A 24,173-nucleotide genomic window follows, 5' to 3' on the forward strand; every position below is an offset into this window, starting at 1 on the left:
TTTTTGGTTTTTACTTTTGGTTGTTGTTTTTTTTTTGTTTTTGAAAGTGCAGTGCGTAGTTGTACTAAAATTTGTATGTGACTTTAATTTAAGGTATTTACGTTATGTTCTAATAGCGGTTTCTAATTGTAACACCATTGACTACGGTCTACGGTTATTCACATGAAATTCTGCTTTTGCTAAACCTTGCCTATAGTTCGTTCGTTCGCTCATTGCTAATTGTTTACGTTTATTATTAACTATTTTGTAGACTATGTGCTATTATTTGCCTCACATACTAATCGGGGGTACAAGTTGTTGGTGCTTTCTAAGGAATATTCAATTAATATTTTTTTGTGATTTTTCTTATGCTGCTGCTCCTCCTTTTGTGTGTGTGGGTGTGTGTGCCTGTGTTTGTCTGCTCCTAAACGTTTAATTATTTATTTACTTAATTTTGAGGTTAGGTTGTGTTGGTGTGTTTGCTTTTGGTTGCTATAGTACATACATATTATCGATATTGTTTTCTTCTGCTACTGCCATCTCAGTGTTGCACTTAATTATTGGCTTTAGGTGGGCTTCTTTCTATAAATATATTTTTTTTAAATTTTTTCTGTTGCATATTTTGCGTTTGGTGTTGCAACTCAGTTGCAGCATTTTCTAATAGGTATAACTGTTCATTTGCGTTTCTTCAACCTTTTACATTGTTGCTGCAATTTTTTAGTTACATACAAACACACAAAAATCGCGCAAAGCATGCTAAACACATGCATATGTACTATACATATAAAGCTGCCTGCATTTACAACGTATATGTATGTATGTGTGTGTCAAGTGTGGTGTCGTTGTGTGTTTGGGTGTGGGTGTAACTGTTTATAACTGTAAAAGTTTGTAGTTTTACAAATTAGTTGCTTACACACAAATAAACTGAGCACAGCATTCATTTCCTGGCGCCTGTTGGTATCCTACACTTAGTGAGCGCGCTTTCTAACGCTGTTCGAGGCGCACAAAAGTATGCTGCGTTACACTTATTAGAAAGTAGTAAGTCAAAAAAATATATTTACACACATACATAGTATACATGTTTATGTATGTGTGTCGCAAAAAGTACAGAATTTTGGCCTTGAGTGTGCAATTTGTGGCACACAAAATTACAATTTAACATACAAACTACAGTTAACTGATATATACATGACATACGTACAAATACAATTAATTACACAATACAATGCAGTTTTACAAATACATAAGTAAGAGTGAATTTAATATAGACTACATACATACATAAATAGAGATAGTAGAGACTAGTGTTGCAACTATGTATATGCGTGCCTTTGTATATTACTGCTTAAAACATACATATATATTTTAAATTAAATTATGGTTAATTAATAGGCTATGTGTTGTATTAGTATAGGTGTTACAGTTTTGTGGATTGGTTTGAACTGCAGTGTTGTTGTTGTGTTGGTTTGGTACTTGCTATGGGTTGTTTTGGTATTTCGGTGTATTTTTATTTTTATTTTTATTTTTTTAAATATTTTTTAAAATATTTTTAAATATTTTTTTTGAATATTATTAAATATTTTTTGAAAATATTTCATTTTTATTTTTTATATTTTTTTTTTAATTTTTTTATTTTAGTTTTTGTTTGAAATATTTTTTTTTAATGTTTTTATATATATTTTTTTTAATTTTTATTTTTTTTTCTTTTTTTTTTACATTTTTTTATAAAAAGTGTTGGGGTTTTACCATTTTTTGTTGTTTGGATTTTAGTTTATTGTTGTTTTTGTTCAGTTTTCTGGTTTGTTTGTGTTGCTTTCGAGATACTCATTCGTGTAAAAGTGTTTACAGTGTTTGTTGTTGTGGCAGTGTTTTATTGATACGAATAAATTTGGAAGTTTAAATATGCAATAAAGCAAAGTGCTCAACAGCGCAGGTGTAAAGCAAGAGTTTCCAATGCTGCATGAGGTTTCGGTGAAAGCTTTAGTTAGCCCATTTCATCGAGTTTATGCGTCATACTGGTGTTTAGCCTCAACATGGAGTTTAGCGTACAAATGATGATCATTAAGTACACTTACACGGCACTTTTAGGTGCTTTTTATAGAGTTCATGTTGGGGCGCTAACTCGAGTTTATGCCTTATATTGGTGTTTAACATAAACACGGAGTTTAAAGTATAAAATTTATCACCTAAATCGTATTGAACAGCACTTTTAGGTGTCTTCTTAGAGATTCAACTTGTTTTTAAACTTGAGTTTAACTTTCAGACTGATGTTTAGCATAAACACTGGGTTTATTGTATAAATCGTAATACCTAAATCGCATTTAACAACACTTTTTGAGATCTTCATAGAAATTAAACTTTTTTTAACAAAAAGCGAAACACTTTTAAACAAGTTGGCAACGCTGTCGCCTATTTCCACAATTGACAAACCTTCCTTACAACATTTAACCCTAAAGAACTCAGTCTAAACTAAAATTTTCTTAAATTTCCTGTTGAAAATACAAAACAAGTGCTGTTAGCACTCAACCTAACATAAGCTCGGCAACCTTAACATGGCGCGTTGGACGCCTCCTCATACTTGCTGCTGCTGCGAACGTGATTTTAAGCGTTTGAAGCATTTAAAGCTGACCATAAAACACTAAGCACAAACATCTAAAAAACATAGACGAGGCGGAAGCAAAAATAAGCTGTTAAATGTCTCTACAACTTGGCTGAGTATCTCGTGTGTGTGTGTGGTGAAAATTGCAAATAATACAATTTAGCGTGTTGGTGTACAAAAGCTAAAAATTATAACCGTTTAAGCACACAAAACATTTTTTTTTTTAATTTTTTTAATATTTTTTTCTATGATCGGAGAGAGAGAGATAGAGAGGAGAAAAATTTTAAGCGATACTATGAGAGCGCGGGGTACTAAGATGGAACGCGTAGGCGGGGGTATTGTAGTGAAACGAACGGCGGCGCTATGCAGATAGTTAATTGTAAGTTGTTGCTAGAATTGGACTATTGCGTACAGGAATTGCTAAGTGTTTCTTTTAACGCGTGGAAGTTACACAGTTTGCACAATTCAAAATTATAGACTTTATTGTTGTTCCATGCATGGTTACTATTGTTGTTGTTGTGTAGAGTTGTTGTTTCAATTTTGTTGTTCATGTTGTTTGTACCATGTTGCTATTGCTGTTATTGTTGTTGTTACTGCGTTAAGTAATTAATTTTACAAGCATACGTTTCTTTGTTGTTGGTGGTTAATTTCGTTAGCAATTTCTCAAATTCGTTTGGTTTTGTTTGTTTGTTTGTTGGTTTTCCTTTTGTTCTTTTTTTACTGGTAAACGGAATTATAATTCGTTTTATTGTAATGTGTTTGTTGTTGGTGATGATGGGCTTGTTGTTGTGTTGTGTGTGCTGATGACGGTGGTGGGGCGTGTTCACGTTCGGAGTCGCGCTCTCGCTCATACTCACGTTCGCGCGCGTAATCACGCTCACGATCACGCTCATACTCGCTATGGCGTGCATCACGTGGCAGCTCGCGCTCATACTCAGCGTGACGCGCATCACGTGACAACTCACGCTCATATTCACGCTCACGTGCGGCATACTCACGTTCACGCGCATACTCCCGATCGTGTTGGTAATCACGTGCACGTTCGTGCGCATAATCACGCTGCCGTTCACGCTCGTGCTCCAACTCACGGCCACGTGCGCGTCCGTGCTCGCGTTCGTGCTCGCGCTCATGCTCACGCTCGCGCGCATCAGCATGTGCACGCTGGCGCTCATGTTCACGCTCTTTCGCGCGATCGCGTTCGCGCTGTGAGTCTTTGCGTTCGAGGTCGCGCCTCTGTTCGTGTTGATGTTGTTGTTGTGATTTTTGTTGATTCACCGATGTTTGGCGCTGTAAGGATGACTGATTGTGTTGCTGATGTTGTTGTTGTTGTGAATGTGATTGTGTGGTGCGCGTGGGTGTGTGCTCACGTGACGTTGGCGCTGATGCTGTTGGTGTTGCTGTTGTTCTTGTAGTGGCCGCGGCGCGCGTGCGCTCGCCTGGGGTCAGTCTTTGATGTTGCTGCTGTTGTTGTTGTGTACTTTTTGTCGGTGTTGTTGTAGCTGTAGTGGGTGTTGTACGTTGTTGGTAGTGTTGTTGTTGCTGTTGTTGTGTTGGACTTCTCGTGTATTTGGCGCTCGTCGTCTGCGCTGACATCCCCGTGCTCGCTTGTGTAGTTTGTGGCGTATGCGTTCGCGTCGTTATGTTGGTTGTTGTTGGTGTCGTTGTTGCGTTGGCAACATGTTGCTGCGTCGTTGGCTGCTGATGATGATGCGGCGCCAGCGTTGTGTGTGTGTGTGCGTGTGTCGCCGTTGTTGGCTGATGTGATGGATGGTTGATGGATTTAATGTTGAGTGGCAGTGGCGGTGGATTTTTAGCTTTTGTTAATGGTATTGGTGTTGGCATTGGTTTTGGCGTTGTCGTTAAATCGATACCCCATTCGAATAGGAACTCGAGCTTTTGTCGTTCCAGTGGGTCCTCATTAGCCGGCAGGGCAAGCAAATGTTAGGCTTCTAAAAATATAAGCGCTGTTGGTTTTGGTTCCAGATTCGATTTTTTCGCTTCGACAACTAAGAAGGTTATGTCGGCCTTTTCGCGATTCGAAAAGCATTCGGCTATCAGGCGGGCAACCTCCTGAAGAAAACATGAGTTTATATATGAAATTCATTATATTTGCACCCAGAATTTACCTGGTGATGTAGACCCTCGACTTTGTTGCCGTCCACCTCCAGTATAAGTTGCCCGACTTCGAGGCCGCCCGCTTCGTATGCTGCACCGTTTTCCTAAACCACGAAACGCATTGCAAATAACAGTAAGTTTTTACAGTTCAGAGAGTTGAGATACAATGGTTACTCACATGGATATTGATTATCCTTGGAAGCGGATGTTTTGTGTTAGCACCACCTTCGATAGCAATACCTAAAATTGGTTTAGTTTTCTTAACAGTAATGTGTAAGTTGCCTCTATGATCAGGTACGACGTTTGGATTGTGTTCATGTGTTTGTTCAGTCGTTGAACCATTTTGCTCGGCCGAAAGGCGTTGCATGGACTGTAAAGGTTAGCAGAAAAAGCAAACAACCAATTTTGATAAATATATTTTAGACTTCTTAAGGTAGGCATATATATATATATATGTATATATACATACAGTAAACATATATATATATATATATACAGTAAATTATACACATTTAAAGGTTGCCGCAATCAACAGTTAGTTACTTGGTCGTTGGCGTTTAAAACGTCAAAAAGTAGAGTTAAATTTAAAGCACATGGACTTATATATTCTAAACCACGAGGAAGACAGACAAAGGATTTTCACATTGAAAAGTTAAACCATATTTACAAATTGTACAATTTCAAATATATTTTCTAGTATATTGAAGGGTAGGTAAGGTTAGATTGGCAGTTTATACATGAAAGGTTTGTATTTGATTGTAAATCCGGTGATTGAACTCTAAAACAGCTAAGCAGCTCATCTAGTGCTGGGGGAGTGGCTCAAAAATGTTACAGTTATCTGAACTATAGATAAACGAGGATTGCACCGCGGCCTTGGGTCTATTGTGCCCTGAAATATAAGCTAAGCCAATCTATATTTTCTTGAAAAAGGTGCTCTTGAGCGGCTGTAAAATTGTATGAAACTTGGAAGTTAAATAGTTTAGGTTAGATTAGGTTAAGTTAAATGGTCGAACCTAAAAAGGGGTCCTCATTTGGTTAGCTTATAACGCCGGTCCTTTATGGAACTAACTAAAACTAGAACTCCTCTATACATTTTTATAAGTAATGCCTTACCAAAACTATTATTTTGAGTCTTCGGAATTTTTTTCTTGAGTATTTCATATATAATGAGATTTGTTTAAGCAATTTTTTTTAATTTTAAAGCAGTTTGGATTCGACGCTTACTAAAATATCACATCTATACTTCTCAAATGGGTCCAACTGCATTCTCACGATGTTGCTTTTGTCACTCATAATTAATTTTCATACTGATTCAGCGTTTTCTAAAATATTTCTATTACTTTCCTTTACTTCTTTAGCACTATAATGTTAAAAAAATTTATGCGCTTAACTATATCCATGTCGCCGCAGAGCTCATACAATTCGTGGTTCCAGTCTCTTTGATATTCTTCGCTCTCCCAAGCGGGTCTAAAGATCTTGCAGAGAATAGTTGTCTCGAAAAATTAGGTGATTTCTTATCTCAGTTCGTCAGCGTCATCTTCTATACGAAAGACATGACCTAGCCAGCGCATTGTTAGATGTAGTTAACTAAATTCATTTCTCTACGCCGACTCTCATGCAGTTCGTGGTTCCATCTTCTTCGACATTCCTTGCTAACGCGAACGGCTCCAAAGATAAAGTATAATTCTTCTTACATTGACGAAGGGGCACGGGAGGAAATCACCCTGTCCTAAATCGGGTCTGGTATCAAACGGCTCGTGGAGATATTTCTCGATTTTAAAGGAGCTGATTATTGTGCTCAGCCTAATATTGCATCACTGCATGAGTTTCGTTGGGATACCAAATTAAGACATGGCGTTGAATAGACAACTTCTCTCAGTGCTTGAATCAAGCGTCTTCTATAAGATTTGTTGTATTGTGAAAATCTGGTTTATGGTGCAGTTGGCAGGACCAAAGCTACAAAGATAAAGTTCAACCAGTTTTTTGTAATGTCCCTCAGCTCCTCCACACAATGCGATCAAAAGAACATTATATGCTGTGTTAAGAAAGCTGGGCAAGCAATAATTGGCGCTGACTGGGGATCTCTCTTCATATGTATGTATATATTCATACTTATCACCTGCAAGATGCGCCTTTCCAGCTCTGCTGTTGTCTCGTTAGATTGTGGGTGCGGGTTCTGCTTCTTTCGACGCAGCACCGAGCATAAGCGACACGGTCCCTTCGTATTTCCTCCAAATTCCCACAACTAAATCAAAGACAAATGTGTCCTCGTGTGGACACAGCCTCCAAAGGCTTCTAAACTCATAATATTTTGAGATATTGAAGTAATTTTAAGAAAAGAGCAAATCTGCCTTTTGATTCGTCTCCAACTCGCTACAGTCTCTAACGGCTTCTAAACTGTAATATTGTAAGAATTTGAAGTAATTTCAAGCAAAGAGCAGATCTGCCTTTTGATTGGTTACAGTCTGACTTTTACGCTCACTATATGAAAACATGCTCTCTATACGAATACCCGCTCCCTAAAGAGCACTCATTTGTGAGCAAAAACACCGTGTGAGTATCGCATAAGCAGTTTTCTTTAGAGGAAAAAGTTCAGTGACTATTGTGCTGTTATGTTGCGAGAGATTGAGATCGCTTACTAACTTTCATTTTCTCTTCTCCTGTTAATTCCTAACTCAGGGTTATGCAACAAATAGAAAAAATGCATTACAAGTATTTGGTAGCTTATAGTTAATAATTTCGTATGTGTTTCGGGTGTGGTATTCATTGTATGTAAATAAGTAAAATAAGTATATTGACAAAATAATGGAACTAGTTAGTAAAACTGAGTTACTAGTTAACTAATATAGGTGAGAATTTGGCTAAGTTAGTTAGTTAGCAGGCAGCAAAATCAGTAAACAAGGAGCATAAGTATTTATATTACGTTTCGATAGAGTAAATAAGTTATAGCAATTGGGTGTACTGCAAGGCTAACGTATAAAAATCCAAAAAATTAAAAAAAAAAATTAAAAAAATAAATAAATAATTAAATTAAGGTTGCAGTGAAATTTTTGGAATTTCAGTTGAAAATATAGGGATGCAAACTGAGTGAGCTGTGTAGAAAAGAGAGAGAGAGGGCGTTGAGAGCGAGAGCGCACGAGAATTGTAGACTGCAAATGAGTTTTGGCTGAGAATGAGAGTGAACAAATGAGACGCGTTGTTGAGAAACTTATTGAGAATCGTATAAATATATTATTGAGTTATGCTTGTTTTCGTTTGTGCGCTGAGTTGTGAGTGTGTTGAGCGTTTGTATGTATTTTGCAAATGTTACTATGGCTTTGCATTTTTTTTATTTCAAATTTACTATAGCGTCAATTTGTTTAAAAAAAATATGTTTTCTAATTGAAATTGCACGCGCTAAATTGCCTTGTTTTCGAGCGAGTAGCTTTGCATATTTTTTATATATATATATTTTAATTTGCTATAAATGCAACAAATGAATATTCGAAATGAGCATAGAAAAAATAATCAACACTTAACGTTCTTACCACCATTTTGGCTTGCGCGCACTCACCTGATGTCTGCGTACACCTTTGTCGCCCAACAGTGTGCCTCCCTCCTCCTTCATATCGAAACTTCTCGAGAGTTTTGTGGCCAACTCCTAGTTTTTATTATTGGTTGTCAATTTCGGAAAATTATTTGTGTACGAGTTGCGTATTCAAAGCCAATCGGTTATTTAGTTCAATTTTGCATTTGTGTGAAAAATTGTTTGTTTTGATTTTGTTTGTTTTTTTGGTTTTTGATTTTTGTTTTAAGGCAAATTGCAGAGTGGGCAAACATTTGAAGATAAAAAGGTAATAAAGAAATAGTTTTGCATAAGAATCGGTGTCTTGAACAAAAATAGTTTTTTTTCAATAATAATGCATTGCTTGAGTAAAAGTTTGTAAATTGAATGCGTTTTACTCGTCTTCTTTGATTGAACTTTTTGTAAAAATTTGCAGTGGTTTCGAGACTGAAAACTTGTTCTTCGGTGTTTGTTGCAACATATAGGTATGTAAGTATGTATGCTTGCATGGCTAAGTGTAAGAAGAGGTTTGCGCAAATGTTTTACGAAATGCGTCGGACCAAAAGCGCGAAGACTGAGGAAAAATATACATATAAGCTACATATAAAGAAATATATTTTTTCGAGTAGAAAAAACAGTTCGAATAAACAAAAAAATATTTTTTTTCAAATAATAAAAATAAAAAATATTTTTTTCGATTAAATTTATTTCAAATAAAAATAAATATATTTTATTTAAAAATATTTTTTTTTTTCAAATAATAAAAATAAAAAAATTTTTTTTCGATGAAATTTATTTCAAATAAAAATAAATATATTTTATTTAAAAATATTAAAATTTTTTCAATATTAATTTTCCAAATTTTCCAAATTTCTTAATTATGTAATAATTATTAAGTATCTATGTATATTGCTAAAATCTTTCCTAAATTAAATTAATTTGAAAAATTGAGCTAAAGCTTTAAAATTGAATGAACTAAATAAATTTAAATTTCCGAAATTACATTCAAATTGAAAATTTAATAATGAAAATTGGAAATATTAATAAAAAATATTATTTCAAGTAAAAAAATTAAATTAAAATTATTAACTTTTAATTAAGAAAATTATCTAAATCGATTACTATATCTGAAATTAGAAATTCCAAAAAATTTAATTTTTGTTCTATAAATTATTTAATAATTAATAATTATTTTAATCACCATAATTTTCCGAACATGTTTTTTTGAAGTTTTTTACAAATCTGCCCTATTAAGTTAAATTAATTAAATTTGGGAAATTAAATTCAAGTTAAAAATTGTACAATGAAATTTAAAAAAATTAAAAATATAAAATATAAAAATTAAAATATAACAATATAAAACTAATATTTATTTTGCCTAGAAATTTAATTTGGAAAATTATGTAATTATTAAAAATTTCGAAGATTAAATTTAAAAATAATTTTAAGTTTTAAAAATTAAAGTCATGCTTGGAAAATGAGTAAAAGAAGTTAAAAGTAAAGCAAAATAAAAATTTTATGAAAAAATTAAAAAATAATAATTAAAAATATTTTTTTTTTATTGTCAATCAATTATTAATTTACAATGTGTTTTTTTTATATTAAATTTTACAGTAAAATAATTTTGTGCAAAAAATTAAAAGTATATAAAAAAATTAAATTAATATTAATTTAAAATATTTATTTTAAAAATATTATTTTTTAAGGAAAAAATTATGTACTAAAAATTAAAAATTAATTTATGAAATTAAAAAAATTTCAACTTTTAAAGTAAAATAAGTCTTACTAAAAATTAAAAAAATAGTTTAAGATTTCAAATTAAAAAATATATAAAAAAAATTTTTTTAAAAAATCTTAATTTTTTAGCAACAAAAATTATGTATTAAATGTTAAAAATTAATTTAAAAAAGAAATTAATATTAATTCAAAATATTTATTTCGAAAACATCAATTGTTAAAGTAAAAAAAAAAATTATGAGCTAAATGTCAAAAATTAACTAAAAAATAATAAAATTTTAAGTAAAAAATTAATTTAAAAAAATTAATAATAATATATATTACTTCAAAATATTTTTTTCAAAAATATACATTTTAAAGTAAAAAAATTATATGCTAAATATAAAAAAAAATAATTAAAAAAATATATTTATATTTATTTTAAAAATATGATTTTTTTAAATTAAACAAATTATATACTACATTTTTTAGAAATAATTACGGCTTCCATTTTTCGTAAGCTCAAACATATGTATATCTGTGTATATAGTATGTACATTTACACAAAATATGCGCCTGTACGTATGCCTCAAATATATATTTTTCCTCTTAATCGTCGGCGATGAGTTTTGTACGAGTAAATGAAGACAGGAAGTGGCATAGTAGGTATGCATGTATGTAGGTATGTAACTATGTATGCAGTGGTGCTGAATGGTATTGTTTTTAACTATTTGTGATTCTAAGACATTTACTAAACTAAAAGCACTAACTAAAATATCAGCTACTACGTTTTGTTATTGTAATAAAACACTACAACTACAGCTAACAAATTAGGTATTCACAACTCAAACTATATATTGTATATATATGTATATATTTATATAATGTGTGGCATGTGTCGGATGCTAAAAAGGGCGCGTCTAACGAAAAGGGCACATAACCATTGGTGATTAATTGGAATGTAGAGCAACTAAATCTATGCTAAATTTAAATAGACAGTTCATTATGTTCACTTTAAATAAATTATTACTAAAATTACACAGAAAAAAAATTATAAGAAAAATGTAATAATAGTAATAATATAAAAATGCAATGATATAATGGTGATACTTTTATTATATAGTAGATTTGTATATACTCGAATTTTGTGTCATTTTTGTTTTTACGTTTTTGGGAGCATAATTAATTTCTGCAGAATCTTGATGACTTAAAATAACTTGATTTTGATGGGACAGTTTGTATGGGATCTATATGCTATAGTGATGCGATCAGAAAAGTTTCGCATCTTCAATTCAATCTTCGTGAAGATAATTTTTTAAATGAAACATTTTCCCATATAAGGACTTAATTTCAATCCTTCAGTTTTATGGCAGCTATATGGGGTTTGTACAAATGAGCGGATTGTTGACGCGAAAAGGACGTGAACAAAAGTTCAGATTGAAAGCTCAAAAACTGAGGGACTGGATCGTGTATATACAGGCAGGCGGACAGATAGACGGACTCAGCTCAGCTGTAATTAAGGATATTCGCAAATTCCAATCGCTACACACTAATATGAATTTTCGAAATCATTTAGAATTGAACTTAAATTCAATACTCAGTATTATCTTCCCCTCCTGAGCAGTATAGCAAATGAGTGAGGTGAACAGGGATACAGGAGTGATTATCTATACTATTGCAACCAAACTAGATAATCGATTGGAAATTGGTGTCTTTCCAACAAAAGTATATACCAGAATCGCCTTTTGACTACCAAACCACTGCAGTGCCTTCCAATGACTCCTCCGAGGCTTTTTGTTTCTTTTCGTAGGGGGCCTTTTTTACGTGGCGGGTTCCAAACCTACTTCACAACTCTGTGGAGGGAATATTTTGCCTTTTCACTTTAGCTCGCCTTCAAACGGATGTTTTTTGGCTACCCAGCGGACACTTGGTTACCGGAAGTCGTGAGCATCTTGAGCCATATGTAAAAGAAACGCTTTTGGCCACTCCCAAGTGAATCGCAATCAGAGAACGTTCCTCACTTGCGTGAACTTCTACACATGACTCCATCCTCTTGAATTCTTGTAGATATTTAATCGACAATCATGTTCCCGAATGACTGAGTATCAGTGTAGTTAGTGCCTCACTTTTTCCAGGTAAAACTGTGTCCTACAACAGTGTAGTCAGTACCTAATTTGCTCAACAAGCAGGCAACCGTGGCATGAGTAGAATCTTACTGCAACAATAATGGTATCGAAAAGTTGGAGTCGCTGTTTTCAATGTATCACCTTTGAAGGGAACTGTAATGAATAATACGAACGAATTTTGCCTAAAAAAGATGTCATGCCATAGACAGCCACCCAGTATATCTAAACTAACCTAACATAACTTCATCAAAAGCACAGGGTGGTTGAGGGGGAGCATAATATAGTGAGGACCTTTTAATCCCGATGGTTTCAATTCGTGAAAATACTAGAGTTAAGCAGTGCTACTGACGAAATTTATAGCTTTAGGGAGAACTTTCACAAACATTAAAATAAAGGATTAACGAAACTAAGAGCCGAACAGCATCACCTGCCTACAGAAACACTTGTGTGCGTCTCAGGTGCCCACCGTTGTTTCATAGTGCATTTCTTTAAAAGAAACTCAGTGTTTTTTTATAGAAAATACAGTGTTTGTCCACATATCAGAAACACTGCTGCATAACTAACCGCTAATTTAAGAATTTGTTTACCAATTTCTTAAATTTATTGGCGCAGTGTAGCACCATGATTCAGGCAGAAACTAATTATGTTTCCAAATATGAAGCGTGAATGCGTTTGCTTCACTTGCTTCACTCGCTGACTTCTTCAAAACTAATGTCGCTTTAGGAATTCTGGTAATTTTTTTTTGGGTGACTCATGCTGAATTGTGCAATTATATTTTTCAAGCTGTTAAGTGTTTAACATATTCATTACAACATGATTACGTATGCAACGTGTTTTGCTTAATTTACTGTTATTACGTACGAAAATTGTTTAAATTTCGTCGCAGTTTTGCATAAGATTACAACTTTTCCATACTTACATTCGCTTTTATGCATATTTTGGGTTGTTTGTTTTTAGTTGTTGTTGTTGTTTGAACTTTAAAGAGTTGAACAAATGGGAAATGGAATGGCATGGAATGGAATGGAGTGGATTGGAACACCACAAAAAAGTTAAAAAAAAAACCAAAAACAAAATAAATTAAAGTTGAAACGTAAATAAGGCATTAAACACGTGACAGTTACAGCAGTGTAAGTTGACTCAGAGTAAGCGGATTGTTGGATTGTGCGTGTGTGTGTGTGTGGGTGATTGCATGTATATAAGGTAGATATGTAGGCATGCAGTGCTTTTAGTGTTTGCCAGTAGTTATTTGTGTAGATGTTTATTTTCTTGGTATGCGTGAAGGCAACTGTAACAAGCAGCGAACGTATGCGAACAAAAGACTTAAGAAACAAACTTGCGGTGGGCGGCGTGTTATATGCATGAGGACATTGAGGATGGTTGTTGTTGTAGGCAGCACGCAGTTAACAAACTCAATTACAAATAAGCCTACGATAGTCTTTTCATGACAACAGTGCAAAGTTGGTTAATTAACAATTGTTTTTGTTTTTTTTTTTGGTTTATTGTAAACTATTTTTTAGGAAAATGCAGTGCAACACTTGAATGCAACAATAAAGTTAAGTTAGTTTTTATCACTGTAATGCAATTTATTAGTTTAAATTGAGGTTAGATTTAATTGAACATTCAGGTTAGTTAATTAGTTAAGTTAAGTTGTGTTAAGTTAAGTTATGTGGAAGTACGCTGTTGTGTGTTAAGCTAAGTAAAGTAAGTTCAGTAAAGTTAAGTTAAATTAAATTAATTTAAGTTACGTTAAGTGTGAGTTAAGTTACGTTACGTTAAGTTGACTAAGTAAAGTTAAGTTGTGTTAAGTTTAGTTAAGTTAAATAAAGTTAAGTTAAATTAAATTCGCATGAGTTAAGTTAAGCAATGTTAAGTTAAATTAAATTCAGTATGAGTTAAGTAAAGTTACGTTAAGCTGCGTTAAGTTAAATTTATTTAAGTTTGAGTTAAGTTAAAGTACGTTAAGTTTAGTTGGGTTAAGTTAAATTACGTTAATTTGCGTGGTGATAAGTTATGATTGAATTAAGTTAAGTTTGAGTTAAGTATCTGTTAATTGTAGTTATTGCAGGCGTAAAAGTACTGTAAGGTTCTGTTTTAAAAGTAAAGTTAAGTTAAGTTATGTTAAGATAAATAAAGTTAAGTTAAGTAAAATTGAGTAAAGTTGTGTTAAGTTAAATTAAATTAAGTTTGAGTTACGTTAAGTTAAAAGTAAAATTAACTTGTGTTAAGTTAAGTTAAGCTATGTAAGCTTAAGTTGCGTTGTGTTAAGTTAAATAAAGTCAAGTTTTCATTAAGTTAAGTTAAGTTTAAGTTAAGTATGTGTTAATTGTAGTTATTGCAGGCGTAAAAGTGCTGTAAGTTTCTGTTTTTAAATTTCTTTTGTATTTTATTATTGTTTATTTGTGGCTGTTGTTGCTGGTTGCAAAAAGAAGAAATGGGAAAATGAAAAATACAATTGCACTTACAAGAGGCCGTCCCCAATACCATGATTTGACACGTTGTGTTAAACCACCCAAATGTGAACGTAGTCCATCTAAGTAGCCACCCTGAAAATGCACAATGAACAAACGAGAAAAAAAAGAAAAAAACAAACACACATAGTTTTTTTTTTTTGGTTGGTTGATTGAATTGATTTCAATTGATTTCGTTTGGTTTTTTGATTGTTTTAAGCGTTTTCAATTTTTTTACAGTTGATTTCAGTTCAAATTAGAGTTGCGAATTTTTTTAAATTTTCAATTTTTTTCGAATTTTTTTGTTACGAAAAATTTCATTTCGTGCGAATTGGTAGTGGGAAAACAAAAGTTAAGTTATGAAAGAGGAAAGAAAGAAAATGCATAAGAATTAAAAAAACGAAATACAACAAATTGAGAGATTAAGGAATTCTAGAAGATTTTCTCTATTTTTTTTTCTAATTTTAATTTTGATAATTTAATTTTTTTTATATTAAATTAAATTTAATTGTTTTAAAATTTTTTTTTTTAATTTTAGTTTTTTTAATTAATTTTTTTTATTTTTTTTTAATTTTCCGTATTAAATTTTTTTAAATAATTTTTTTTTTAATTCTCTTAAATTAAAATAATTTTTCTAATTTTTTTTTTAATTTTTCAAAATTTCTTTACTAAACTTTTTTCTTAATTTTTATTTTCTAATTTCATATCTAATTTTTATTTTGAAATATGGTTTCTATTCATAAACTAACATAAGTTTTTGCCATTACTTCATACCAATAATAACATACTACAGACTACAGACTAAGTAGTTTATAGTGTCTAAACAAGTAGGTTAATAGTAGTATAGACAATAGTTAGAGCAGTAGTAAGAGTCATAGTTTTATTTATGATTCATAGTTATTTATAAGTTCATATATATGTATAGTGAATATATAGTAAATAGCGGGTACAGAGTTATAGAGTAGTCATAGACACGAAACTACTTGGAAAGTTTGTGAACGAGTTGATGTAGGCTTACAGTGAGCTGAGTAACAACATCTATCAAAAGAAACGACCTAAATTGGTAACTGGTAAATCGGTAACAACAACCTGATTAACACTAGTCATTTTCATTATACTTTTAACGACTATATGTATGTATGTATGTAAGTACTGTACATTGGCAACTAGCCTTGTATATATATGGTTGGGGTTATATATATGCGTGATTGTGTATATATATACGATTGTGTGTATATATGTACGATTGTACTACATGTGTGTGTGTATAGATTTATAAACTAGCACACTTATAAGTTATAGATCGTCAGCTAAAATGCAAAATATTGTATCACCAAAAAAGTCAAAAAACGCTGTCAGATATAATAACCAATATATACTCGTAATCGTTTTATAACAAAAACTGAAATTTCGCTTCAATATGAGTGTCTGATAAGCAATATATGTATAACCAAAACTCAAATTTGGTTTCAATTTGAGTGTTTTCTATTATATCGTTTTTCCTTCGCCTGTAAACTTATGAAAAATGATGTTACGTTATTTTGTATTTTAGCTGACGAAATACTCATTTAAAACAACAACAGCTGCTAACTAAATATATTTTTATCAACTTTTATGCATATGTATGTACATTTCTAACTATTAGTGATAAGTCGCTGAACTAGTTATGCGCGCTAACCGTTATAATACGGTTAAGTCTATTTTCACTATGCCCAATAACCGTTATAATATTGGTAAGACTACATTTAATATGCCCACTAACTATTATAATACGATTAAAACTACTTCGTAAATTCATAAAAGTAAAAAATAAATCGGAAAATATTAATCGAAATACAACACTGAGTGTCTAAAGCCCAGTTACCGCGTTCTAACTGTACTGCACTACCACTGTTAATGCTTAATTTTTGTACCTCTAAACTAAAACTTTCGTAGCTCGACACGCTTTACTAAAACATATGACTTGATAGTGTGTTCTTTGTTTGATAAATGGTTCAGGTGCGTTCTTGTGTGTTCTTTGTTTCAGTTATGGCACTTTTTCACTCACTGAGCAAACATTTGACTATAATATAATGCATTTGCATTGATCCCTCTTTTGCCTGTGAAAACACCAATTTTTTCAAAAAGTCCAGCAGCCTATGCATACATGTTTTTGTTGTTTATTTTATGTGTTTCAAAGCCTTTTCGTTAGTATTATTTGGTTGTTTTAGTTGAGTTAAAATAGGCATAGAACTTATAGCGTGGGAAACGGGATGGACTAAGCTATGTGGACAAACTTACCTGTTCCTGTGTGAGGCAACGTATTGGTGAGCGTGTACAGCCGCAATTAGCAGTTTATTTGAAAAAAGAGAAAAGAGCAAAATTAAGTTATTGATTACCTACTTTTCAGTTATATTTTAGGTTGCACTTGTGGTATAAAGTAAAATGCTGATATATTAGGTTTTATGAATAACTTTTATTCAATATATAAATACATATGTATATATATATGTTAAAACATCTAATATAAAAATATAGGTATATTTCATAATGAATTAACCTAAAAATTATGCTCCAGTACAGACATGCAACTTTATGTATACGTTGCTCTATTAAGTTTTCACGACACATAAAAAAGGAAAATAAAATATATATGTACATACATATAAAAAAATTTAAGGCTTAAAAAAAGTTAACTTCGGCAGCACCGAAGCTAAAATACCCTTCACCGGTATTTTTTTATGCCATAAAACAGTATAATAAAATTTGTATCTTAATTTTGAGCGTCCAGTTTGTATGACAGCTATGTGATATAGTAGACCGATTGTACAATTTCTTCGCATATTGCAGCGAAATCTTACGTAATAATCCAAGATACATGTGCAAGCGATGGCAACTCTGTTGCCCATCAAGTGTCAAATAAAATAAAGCAAGTGGCAGCAACCAAAGACACAGTCAACGAGCAACCGTCAGCGAGTGAGCAACATAAACGAAATATTTGAGAACACCCAGTAAAGTTGAATAAGTGTAACATTTTTTCTTATATTCACAATAAAGTTTTGTATTATTATATATAAGTGTTTGACTGTGCACACGAGTTCGGTGTTTCTCTACACATGTCAAATGAAAAAACATTTCATACAAACACATAATTTTGTTTAATCAGTTTTGAACTCAGAATAAGTAGAGAGATACTCGGAAATCCTCCTACACTTCATTTCAACACCCTCACTTGGGAGAAAGAATGATCTTGACAATTTTCTCTTCAAAAACCGGCGATTTGGAACACATTTTTATTTTTCTAAATTTCTGTGTGAATCCAAATTTATTTTTTCTTTAATAAAAATATGCGCCATGCGATTCTGCAAATTTCTACATTTTTATTTTTTCTCTACGACTAGTAGTTTAGAAGTTATAAGCATTTTTGTATTCGGTGAATTCGGCGGCTGCTTGCTGCATGCTCCTGGTCGCCTAGTAGAAATCTGAGATTTTGGCACCAAATTGAATGCAATTTTTCTGCAGCGGCGGCGGCTGCACTGCAAATTTGCGTGGTGTGTTGCATACGCAAAGGAGCGAAATTGCGAACACGGATGCGGGTATATGCAATGCATACGCAAAGGCGCGAAATTGGGAAAACGGATGCGGGCATATGCAATGGCCGGAAGCGGGACCTTGACCGGACGTAGAGTACCGTTATTTCACTTCCGGTCTGGACCCCAACCGGAAGTGACCAACCGGAAACGGAACTGGGCGACCGGAAGTAGAGTACCGTTATTCCACTTCCGGTCTGGACCCCAACCGGAAGTGGTGTACCGGAAGCGGAAGTGTGCGACCCACTTCCGGTTCCGGTTTGTCACTTCCGGTTGGGTCCAGACCGGAAGTGAAATAACGGTACTTCACTTCCGGCCCGCTACTTCCGGTTTGGGTCCAGACCGGAAGTGGTGTACCGTTACTCCACTTCCGGCCATCCAGTTCCGTTTCCGGTTGGTCACTTCCGGTTGGGGTCCGGACCGGAAGTGGGGTACCGTTACTCCACTTCCGCTCAAGGTCCCGCTTCCGGCCATTGCATATGCCCGCATCCGTTTTCCCAATTTCGCGCCTTTGCGTATGCAACACACCACGCAAATTTGCAGTGCAGCCGCCGCCGCTGCAGAAAAATTGCATTCAATTTGGTGCCAAAATCTCAGATTTCTACTAGGCGACCAGGAGCATGCAGCAAGCAGCCGCCGAATTCACCGAATACAAAAATGCTTATAACTTCTAAACTACTAGTCGTAGAGAAAAAATAAAAATGTAGAAATTTGCAGAATCGCATGGCGCATATTTTTATTAAAGAAAAAATAAATTTGGATTCACACAGAAATTTATAAAAATAAAAATGTGTTCCAAATCGCCACCTTTCGAGGAATAAATCGTCAAAATCATTCTTTCTCTCAAGTGAGGGTGTGGAAATGAGGTGTGGGAGGATTTCCGAGTATCCCTATATTTATTCCGGGTCCAAAACTTTTGAATTCGAACATTTGGTCTATAAACGATTAGTTTTTGATGATAATATCCAAATGTTTGTTTGATAATTCTTTTTGACAATTAGACTGTCCAGATCTGAGGTGTTTAGATGCCTTAAATATTTACATATGTCTAAACTTTCAATTTTCTCTTCAACTTGCTCTTCGGCCTCATTAATGCCCATCTGCTGCTTCTTCAAAACAAAATGGCCCTCTCTCTTTCTTTCTTATTGGTTAGTACCTTAGTTTGAGATGGATTTCCAGATCCAGAGAGATGTACACTATGCATAAACGATAAGAAAATATGACTTACAGAGTTTATTTCGAAATCGTTGATATGAATTAGGCCAATGCTATAAAAATTGATGTATCAGGAAGATTTAGCCGTGAGTATTTAGGATAGAAGTTTGTCGACAAATTCATTAAAGGGAAAGTCTTAATTAGATCATCTTCGGATTATGAAAAATTCGAGTTAAGTAATCAAGCAGGCAAAAGAGCTGAAACATTCCAAAGCGTGTTAGACTGAGCGTTGAGAGAAATGGCGGTGGCACAGCCAAAAACCCATAATTAAAACACATGAAGAAATGTACGAGGCACTAAAAAAGGAGTATGTGATCCAGAACCTGGAGAAAACAAGCGTAAAAAGTATGAGAAAAAAAATCTCGCGAAATTTTCAATGAAATTTTTTTTGTAAACATGTCTGCCAAAAATCCAATTTTTAGTTTTTCCCTTCGTCCAAGTTCCGAGTTAAGGTTTTAACTAAAACCCGTATTTTTTCTAAATTCTAAAAGAACATATTATTTTTTAGATGAGAAAAAAATTGTTGATAAAAGGCTATTTTTTTATCCGGATGAAGCTATGTAACCCCTTAACACAACTTGATTTTATTACCTCTTTAAACAGAGATTGTTAAAAAAACACTAAATAATTTTCTTCCTGTTATTATTTATAAATTGTATATTTTTTAACAGTCTCTGCCGTAAACCTGCATTAAAAACCTCACCCTGTACCAAATCTTCACACCAGTCGCCTAAAAGTAAGCTACCTTCATACAACGCGCCTAAAAGTATGCATATACAAATAGCCATGAGTTTAAGTTGTATTCGCGCTTTGAAACGGCGCGCACTTGCGCTCCAACAGCGCCATGAACTTGAACTCCGCAGCGAAGTGGGGCGCCTTCAAAATGTGCGAGTAATGTTCGTCGAAGTTGTAGAAACCTTCAAGCATGTAACAAATAAATTCTAATTATCGATTAGTACTAAGCTCTGCAAGCCATTATACTTGGCAACCAACAGACGCGCTGCCACAACTTTGAACACGCGAGACATTACTCATGTGCCGTCGAGGGTTAAGGCTGCAAGCGCAACGAAGCAGCAATCAAAACAAAAACCGCTGAATGCAAAGGCAAGCCAAGCAGTCAGACACTTAACAGAACAATAAAGTGGCAAGTTTGCTTGGTAAAGGGAAGCAGCGGCGGCGGCAATTACAAAAAAAGCGCGCAGCAACGGCGAATGGCGAAAGTAAAGCAGGCGGCAAGCAGTCGACGAGGCAGACAGCCAGACGGGCAATGAAAAGGCCAAGTAAGCAGTCAAACCGGCGGCCAAGCGCCAACTACGCAGACAGCCAGACAGGCGGACAGGCGGACAGGCAGTCAAGCAGTCAGTTAGTCTGTTAGTAAGGCAGACAGTTAACGACTAAAGGTAAAGCGAGTGTAAATGAGGTAAATCGCAATGCCGCCGGCGCAAGGCAAAGAAGGATATGGATAAGCTGTTGTTGTTATTGTTATAGCCACATATGTATATGCGGATATGTGAGTGTGCACGCACGCAATGCATATTTTCAGCAGCACACACAGCACAGGGCATACAGACATATGAGGCTCTGAAGCTGCGCAAATCTGCTGCTTGCTAAATCTCGCATACAAAGAGGCATGTGTGGCTGTGTGTCAGTGTGTGGCGTGTTTGGAGATTGCGTAAAACGATGCGTCGTGTAGTCACTTATGCTTTACGAGCACTGTTATGCTGCAGCGGTTGTTGTTTTTGTTGGTGTTATTGCCTTTTTAATGTGCTTGCTGCCGCTAAAAAAGTTCTGAATGCTTGCTGCCGATGAGAGATCGACCGAGCAGACCATATTGCGACAGCCGTTGGCACTACAAATCCACACAAGCACAAATGCACACATACATATACATATACATATGTATATATACAAGTATACGAACGCAAATATGTGGCACATAGCTGCAGCGGCGCAGCGCGCAAGAGTTGGCACGGTTGGGCTCAGCACCTGGGCGGTGGGTTTTTTTGCTGCCGCTGCCACCATCACATTGTAGCAGCTGCTGCTTTGCCGCCAATTTTTTCCCAGGCTCATCAGTTTGGACCACTTTTTATTGCCGCAACGCGCAGCGGCGTAACGTTACGGATGCTGCGGCTGCTTTATTTTGGCCAAACGGGCGTAAAGCGTAAATGAAGCTACAAATAAAATAAAAAAATTAAAAAAAAAAATTAGAAAAAAATAATAAATAAAAATAAAAAATATAAAAAAATATAAAAAACAACCAAAAGCAAAAACAAATTAAGAGAACGAAAAGAACGCTGCTTTTGTTATTATGTTGGAATTTTTTTGTTTTGGCTTGCCATTAATCCTTCGGGGCGTTTTAGAAATTTCGCGCATGCAGTTTCGCCACGCTGTTGTTTTGTTCTGTTGTTGGTATATTTTGTTTTTTTATAGCTCTACGATAGTCTTGGTGTTGTTGCAGTGCCACCGCGGCTGCAAAGCCCAGGCACATCCGGTTGTGTCCAAGCAGCTGGATTAACGACTACGGCTACGGCGTCCATTATTTATGCAACCAGTTGTTATGCAGTAGGATTAAATTACTCAGACTATACTGCATTTGTTGTTGTTGCTTTAGATAATAAGTAAACGCCACTCAATTTTTAGCTGTTACAGCTTACAGCGCGTTGTAAGTGAGCTAAGTGTGGAGAAAAGGAAAGCATAAGTGTATAGATTTGCATTCCAGTTCCTTCAGCGTAGAGTCTAGCCAAAATACTGCGCTAATTAGTCAGCTAAAGCTTGATGTTATGCCATAAAATTGTGTAGGCGGACGCTTCCGCTGGGTTTTAGGTTAGATTAAGTTATACATGCCAGCAGCCACGTCATACACTACTGATTGCTATAATTGTAGTTGTTGTTTTGCAGAAGACATCAATGTTCTAATTTGGAGGTATGCTGCCGAGTTAACAGATCTTGGTCGTATAAAAAATCTGGGTGTTTTCCGGTTACATGGACCCGACTGTCGTGGGAACGGAGACCTACTGTTCCTAAGTAACGCCAGTCTATTGATTCAGTTTAATGTGAGTTGAAGTATGCGTCATACTGAACTCTCAATGCTTTTTGCGGCGAATCATAAGAGCAATTTGATATCCAGTTTTGATACTTCGTCTCTGTTTTCGCCTTCGCCTTAGTCTTCATCTTAATCTTCGTCTAGCCTCCTGAGCTGCGAACCTTTTAAATATGTAAGACGAGCTATACATAAGACTGGACAGAAGCATATAAGGTACCTCATGTCTACCTTCCTGAGGCCAGTAAGTTATGAGCTGCCATAAGATCAACAATCCCCTGGTATCCCATCAAGATCGTGAGAGCTAAAATCATGTTGTTCTTCGGAGCTCTGGCCCTATATTCTTGGTTTATCGGTTTGCACTTTCGAACCTGTCGTTAGGTCAATGACCGTCCTTCATGTTGTTCTTCGGGTCTCCGGCTCATGATCTTGACGTTCCCACATATCCTTGGCTTATTGGATATCACTTTTGAACCTATCATTAGGTTAGTGGCCGTTCTTCATGTTATTCTTCGGGGTTCTGGCACATGATCTTGATGATCTCACCAAATCTTTGCTTATTGGATGGCACTTTTGAAGCTGTCCTGCGTTCCTTTCGAGACCGTATAAGTAAAAAGCATACTTTTTTTTCTTTTTTGAACTAGGCGATACTGCATGTGCTTAAGAACTTCCATCTCAACCTGATTATGTATCGTGTTTAGCGATTTACGTACTTCCTATACCGGTTCGGTAGCCAGATAGATGACACTTTTAACAATCTTAACATCTATTTCGTTTCCCGGAATTCCTTTCTGGCCGAAGGCCTAGTATATAAGCAGCCGGATGCCAGCTGTCTGGTCTGGAACCATGTATATATGCAGTCGCTTTCCAGCAGCCAGAACATCTACAGCCTACCTGCTTCCAACGATATTCTCTAATGTAGTACGATGTGAGATTATTGCTTGAATTATCATATTACCTGGATATCGACATATATGTATATTGATATTCTTTATGTTATCTCTAGCGTTGTGAGCTATCTCAGCCACTTTCCTGACCACAAATACCTACTCATCGAAGGTACTGCAGTATACCCACAGTTTGAAGGGTTGCCCGAGCTCCAGCTCGGATCAAAAGAACAAAGGATTTCGGCTCCCACACACTTAGCGTTTTTAGATATCTTAACCGCTTTCCTTGCCCTAAAGACTTCTGTCTAGAAGACACTGCAGTGTTGCCTGAGGTAAAGCTCCAAACAATAGATTCCGGCGCCCACTCCATTATCAATTTTTGATTCGGCTGCGTATATGCTATAACTTCCGCTGGCGAGTCGCATGCTCCTATGCCATTCACCCTCTGTTACCTTAAAACTTTCGATTCTAAATTAAGTACGAGGGTATGTGGTCCATTTTAACCACCAATCTCCTGCTTAGTGAACTGTTCTCGAAGTTCTTTGTAGAGAATTCAACTAATGCCGCAGAATATATCAGCTGGTTTTGCTGCAGAGCTTTCCGCTACAATATCGCTTACTCTAATTCAGCCGTTGGAATAGCTCTTAGTGCTCCAGTTATGCAGAGAACAATGAGCCGCTGTATCGGTTTCAACGTTTTTCTGTATGAAATTTTTCTGACAGCGGTCCACCTTATTAAGGCAATGTAAAGGCGGATTGGCTTGATTAACGTCGCGAACCATCAAAACATGAGGCTAGATGTTAGGTGCCATGAGGGCTCCACTAAGTTTGTTTCTCTCTCTACTCACATGCTCTCTACTCACCGCAGGCAAGGTCCAACTACTTTTTCGTTTTTCGAGCTTTTACGACGACTAAAATGGTCAATATTAAACTCGCG

At 34.9% G+C, this 24,173-nt stretch overlaps 2 protein-coding genes across 2 annotated transcripts in view; both read right to left on the minus strand.

Annotated features, from left to right (window-relative positions):
- On the minus strand, positions 1-4,430 carry LOC126762115 (zinc finger CCCH domain-containing protein 13-like). The gene has a single exon (XM_050478639.1). The coding sequence runs from the start codon at positions 4,418-4,420 to the stop codon at positions 3,296-3,298; it is 1,125 nt and encodes a 374-aa protein (XP_050334596.1). The 5' UTR covers positions 4,421-4,430; the 3' UTR covers positions 1-3,295.
- The window catches only part of LOC126762842 (whirlin-like), a 24,016-nt gene continuing 4,266 nt past the window's right edge, over positions 4,424-24,173 (minus strand). Inside the window, exons 2-6 of the mRNA XM_050479884.1 lie at positions 14,542-14,715; positions 8,247-8,333; positions 4,872-5,063; positions 4,705-4,797; positions 4,424-4,648 (exon numbers count right to left, since the gene is read on the minus strand). Of these exons, the coding sequence (XP_050335841.1) occupies positions 4,520-4,648; positions 4,705-4,797; positions 4,872-5,063; positions 8,247-8,333; positions 14,542-14,715 (675 nt within the window). The 3' untranslated portion in view covers positions 4,424-4,519. The remainder of the gene's footprint in view (positions 4,649-4,704; positions 4,798-4,871; positions 5,064-8,246; positions 8,334-14,541; positions 14,716-24,173) is intronic.

The sequence above is a fragment of the Bactrocera neohumeralis genome, chromosome 6 (genome assembly GCF_024586455.1).
Source record: "Bactrocera neohumeralis isolate Rockhampton chromosome 6, APGP_CSIRO_Bneo_wtdbg2-racon-allhic-juicebox.fasta_v2, whole genome shotgun sequence".
Classification (NCBI taxonomy): domain Eukaryota; kingdom Metazoa; phylum Arthropoda; class Insecta; order Diptera; family Tephritidae; genus Bactrocera; species Bactrocera neohumeralis.

Coding starts and splice junctions, on each gene's coding strand:
- LOC126762115 (XM_050478639.1), bottom strand. CDS start 4,420: ATGCCAACACCAATACCATTAACAAAAGCTAAAAATCCACCGCCACTG.